General features: G+C 42.7%; 1 protein-coding gene across 1 annotated transcript; it reads right to left on the bottom strand.

The window, feature by feature from the left end:
* Positions 1-1,077: 1,077 nt before the first annotated feature.
* Positions 1,078-2,955, bottom strand: LOC107469969 (uncharacterized). The gene is made up of 3 exons (XM_016089349.1): positions 2,716-2,955; positions 1,671-2,609; positions 1,078-1,428 (listed from the first exon to the last, which is right to left on the bottom strand). The coding sequence occupies exons 1-3, from the start codon at positions 2,953-2,955 to the stop codon at positions 1,078-1,080; spliced, it is 1,530 nt and encodes a 509-aa protein (XP_015944835.1).
* Positions 2,956-5,200: the final 2,245 nt, after the last annotated feature.

The following is a 5,200-nucleotide window of genomic DNA, read 5'->3' on the forward strand; positions in this document are numbered from 1 at the left end:
AACACTGGTGGAGATTCTTGGATGAATACAAGCACAAGCCGCCATAACAAGAAGCTCGCCAAATGTCCAACTTAAGGACTTTAACTAAAAGTGCTGGGTGGGAGACAACCCACCATGGTATGATCGTTTCTTCTTCAGTTTGAATTTTTGTCTATTTTTGAATTCTGATTGAACCTGGAATTTTTTAATATCATTCATTGTATTTTTCATTCTGCATACTGCATAAAAAAAGGGTGCGCGACGCGACCGCTTGACACATGCGATCGCGTCACTTGCGACAAACTACCACCCACGCGTCCGCGTCATCCATGCGGCCGCGTGATATGGAAATCGGCATAAAGATCCAACGCACAGAAAGTTAGGCTGGAATCGTGCGGCCATTGTGCGCTTCGCACAAATGACCCACGCGATCACATCCCTGACGCGATCGCGTCACATGCACAAACACCAATCCCACGCGACAGCATTTATAAAGTCCACGCGTCGCTTTTGCTTTTCCAATCGGCGCTTCTGCGTCACTGCGAATTCCTCTTTTCTGTGCGGTCGCTTCGCTGACGCGTACGCGTCACTTTTCGCTTGTCATCTCCTCAGTTTCTTGTATTCCTTCCATTTTTGCAAGCTTCCTTCCCAATCTCCCACTCATTCATGCCCTATAAAGCCTAAAACACTTAACACACAAATCACCGCATCGAATGGAATAAAGGGGAATTAAAATACTTAATTAAAGGTCTCAAGGAAGTAAGTTTTCAATCATGTAATAACTTTAGGAAGGAAATATAAATGCATGCTAATTATATGAATAAGTGGGTAAAGAATATGATAAAACCACACAATTAAACACATTGTAAACCATAAAATAGTGGTTTATCAGAAAGCATACTTCAAATGAGATGAAAGAGGCTTCAATTCACTCTTTGCCTCAAGCTGAGGTTCCTTTTTGTCATGCTCACGGAGTTCATTCTCAACAACTTTCTCATGTTCACCCTCTTGGTCATCCGTCTCTTCAACAATATGGTAGCACAAATTGTTATGGTCTTCTTCTTGCACTTCTGCTACCACTTCATCAATTACATCACATCAGAGAACAAAATGCTCTTCGGGAGGATGCTTCATGGCTTCTTCTAAATTGAACTTGATAGTCTTGTCTCCAACCTCAAAGGAATATGTGCTGGTGAAGGCATCTAACTTGAATTTAGAGGTCTTAAGGAAGGGTCTACCAAGTAGAACGAAGGATGAGCTTCTATTTTCTGTTGGAGGCATTTCAAGGATGTAAAAGTCAACCGGAAAAACCAAATCCTTGATCGCCACAAGTACATCTTTGGCTATTCCTGTTACCGTGATCACACTTTTATCGGCTAAGGCAAACCTCGCTGCCGACTTCTTTAATGGAGCTAATTCAACCGCACAAAGGTAGAAAGTGGCATAATGCTCACACAAGCTCCAAGGTCACACATACAATCATGAAAAGTGCGTCCACCAATACAACAAGACACCAAACAAGGCCTAGGGTCACCATATTTATTTGGAATAGGTTCCATCAAGGAAGAAATTGAACTACCCAAGGATAATGTTTCCAATTATCCTATCCTATCCTTGTGTGTACACAAGTCTTTCAAAAATTTTGCATACTTTGGAATTTGTTGAATAACATTAAGAAGTGGTATGGTTACCTCAACCTTCTTGAACATTTGAAGCATGTTCAAATCAAATTCCAGTGTCTTCTTTGCTTTCTTCACCATGGAAGGGAATGGAATAGGGATTAACTCATCCACTAGAGCTTTCCTCTTAGGTTCCTTGAGGTTTACTCTTTCTTCCTCATGCCTTTTGTCTACCTTCCCCTCTTCATGTGGAGCTTCAACAACCACCTCTTCCTCATGAATGTCCTCCAAGACCCTTGGAGGTATCTCCTCCAATGTAGTTCCTGACCGTAGAGTGATGGCATTGAGACCGCCCTTTGGGTTTGGTTGGGGTTGGGATGGAAGGTTAGAAGAACTTGAGGGTTGGTTGGTGTTGTTGTTGGAGGTGGGGGGTTGGTTTAACATGACCATCTTCGAAAACATGTTGGTGAGTTTAGCCAATTGAGCACCCAAGGCATCAAATTCAGCCTTGTTGCTCTTATCTTGTTTCTCCATAGCGGCTCTAAGCTCGTCAACTTGATTGGTGGGAGACGGAGAGGTGTGGTTGGATTGTTTTCTATGGTGTGGTTCTTGGTACTTGGTGTAGTTGTTTTTGTTTTGGTTGGAGTGATTTTGGTTGGCTTGGTAGTTGGTGTTGTTATGGTGGTATTGAGATGAAGATTGGTTGTTATTGTGATGAGAAGAAGAGTTATTCCATTTTTGGTTTTGATTGGTTCCTTGTGCATTATCCATCCACCCTTGATGCTGATTACTACCATGAGGGTAGTTATTTTGGCCTTGAGAAGGATAGGATGGACGGTTGTTGTAATTCACGTTGGCCACTACAAGGGCATGTTCCTCTTGAATTTGATGGCATTGATCGATGTAATGTGTAGTGCTAGAGTACAAACCATAAATCCTAGGAGGGCCTTCAAGTTGAGCAACTGGAGGTAGAGCTTCAATGGCTTGGATGGAGTAGAATTCCTTTTGATCCTTTTGTATTTGCGTGAGGATAGTGGTCATATCCCCAAGTGCTTTGGTTAGGCTTGATTCGGAAGGGGGATGGTTCTACCACACCCTTGAGAGGATTACTTCTCACCCTTGTATGTTGTGTAGCTTCGGCAACATCCTTTATCAAATTCCAAGCTTCTCCCTCCGTCTTGTTTTTCGAAAGGGAACCACCACTAGAAGCGGTGAGCAATCTTCTATCTTCCACACAAAGACCTCCGGTGAAGTAGCTTATGAGCAAGTGAGTGTTCATTCCATGGTATGGACAAGATTCCAATAACCTTTTGAACCGAGACCAATACTTGTACAAACTCTCTTGGTCTCTTTGCATTATACCCAAAATCTCCTTCCGGATGTAGTCGGTCTTCTCCGGTGGGAAGAATTTATCTAGAAACTCTCTTCTCAAGAAATCTCAATTGGTCACAATCTCATCTGGTAGCAAATAAAACCATGTCTTTGCTTGCGCTTCAAGAGAGAAAGGGAAGGCAAAAACCATGATAGCCACTTCATCGGCTCCATGCCTTTGAGCCGTAGAACAAGCAACTTGAAAATCCTTTAGATGTTGGATAGGGTCTTGACCCAGCAACCTATGATACTTAGGTAGTAGATTTATCAAGCTACTCTTCAATTCAAAGTTTGGATCAAGGTTAGGATACCTTGCTTGCAATGGTTGAAGTATGATATCCGGAGCTCCTTGCTCATGCAAAGTGATCCGGCGTGGCTCCACCATGTGCGGCTCACCTGTAGGATGCAAAGATGAATTAGTAGTGCCAACAGAAGAATAGGAAGTAGCGGAATCCAAGTCACTCTCAGTACCATCTAGTGATTCGGTATGTTCCTCAAGAGAGGCCGAAGCACTAGCCGTATAATCCAACCGCCATCTAGCTTGCCGAGTATGTAACAAAGTTCTTTCAATATCGGGATCCAAATCGACTAAGCTAGAATTTGGTTGAGACCGAGTCATCAAACTTGAGAGTCATAGCACAAAATAAAAGAAGCTAAACTATAGCTAAGTATTGAAAGCAAATAAACTATCTACAATATTCACATATTCACATAACCAATATCAAGCCATATGTTGCAACCATTCCCCGGCAACGGTGCCAAAAATTTGATGAGCGCTCGTGGACTATGTCGGAAGAGAATTTCTCAATGAAGTTGCGTTTCAAGTATAGCTCTACCAACAACAATCCTCGAGGATCAAATTTAGAAAGGAATTGGTTGTCACAAGTTCAACTCCAATAAAATAACCGAAGTATTCAAACCTCGGGTCGTCTCACAAGGAATGGGCAAACATATGCTTCAACATTGGTTAGAAATCCGGGGTTATAAATCATGAGAAAGGAATTAAACTAGGAATCTTAGCAAACAAGTAATCTTAAAGTGCAAGGAACTAATTCAAATAACTAAGCAAGATGTGAGCAATTCCACACTAAGAAGACAACATTCAATATAATTCTAATCTCAACTGAACAATAACTATAACTAAGGCAAGGCAGTCAAGATTTTTGGGTTTCCAAATAAGAATGATAAAAGCAACTCTTGGCTAGACATGGGAATTGGGGTGACTATCCTTGCCTGCTAACTATATCTTGACAATTATGAGGAATCAAACCCATTAAGTCTACTTCTATACTTGAAGTACGTTAAATGGTTTAGTCAACATCAACCCATAAGGTCTAACCTCACTACTAATTAACCTAGTAGTAGGCTAGTGTCAATGGCTATCAAATTGACCACTAAGGGTTCCCAAATCATCAAATCCATTAGACCCAATGACTCAAGTTTACCTAATTCCCTTGGCCTAAGCCAAGAGTAAAAAGAACTACTCCATAATCAAGGTAAACAATTCATCAAACACATGGTAAGTGTTCATACCCTGACCGAGCTCCTCCAACTCGGTGAAATCCATGAAAGGTCCGACCTCGTCCCAAGGCCCACACCTGAGGTCGGACCTCGGATAGCAAAAGCTAAAGAAGGCCCATCAAAAGGAACGCAGCCCAAAACCTAAAGGCCGAAAAGGCCTAGGAAAGGCAGTTCCACAAAGATAGAGATAAAACTCCCAAAAGATAAGATAAGATAAGAATATCTTATCCAGGGAAGATCACGGCCAACTATTATAAATACACTGGAGCACCCAGGTATAACTCATACTCTAATTCTACTCAATATCTGCTTGGACCCATGCTAACTTAAGCATCGGAGTGTCATTGCAGGTACAACCACCAACCACTCCACATATCAAGCTCGGGTCCCTGACCCCCACCTCGGGCCTCACCAAGACGTCCGAGCTACTCGTTTCAGGTAACCCTCGGAACATTGGCGCCGTTGCCGGGGAACCTGGAAGTCATCCCTTTGCCATGGCGGACGACCCTCCCAACAATAACCACGCTACATCAGAACAAGAAGAGGAAGTTGACACCGGCGAACGACCGGACAGCCCTCTATCACCACGCACTCCAGGAGGAAACAAACAGAATCGCCCAAAGACATCACTCCCAAACAAAAACCTACAAAATCCCGAAAAAGAAAAGAGCTCAGAAATTCTAGAAGCAGTTCGGGCACAGCAAAACCGG

Source organism: Arachis duranensis, chromosome 10 (assembly GCF_000817695.3).
Source record: "Arachis duranensis cultivar V14167 chromosome 10, aradu.V14167.gnm2.J7QH, whole genome shotgun sequence".
Classification (NCBI taxonomy): Eukaryota; Viridiplantae; Streptophyta; class Magnoliopsida; order Fabales; family Fabaceae; genus Arachis; species Arachis duranensis.

Excerpts from the sequence above, each read along its gene's own strand:
- LOC107469969 (XM_016089349.1), bottom strand. The coding sequence starts at position 2,955 with ATGCAAAGAGACCAAGAGAGTTTGTACAAGTATTGGTCTCGGTTCAAA. Across the intron at positions 2,610-2,715 it reads AAGCTACACAACATACAAGG|GATCAAAAGGAATTCTACTC; the intron begins GTGAGAAGTAAT and ends CAAATACAAAAG. Across the intron at positions 1,429-1,670 it reads AAATGTTCAAGAAGGTTGAG|CATTATGCCACTTTCTACCT; the intron begins GTAACCATACCA and ends AGCTTGTGTGAG.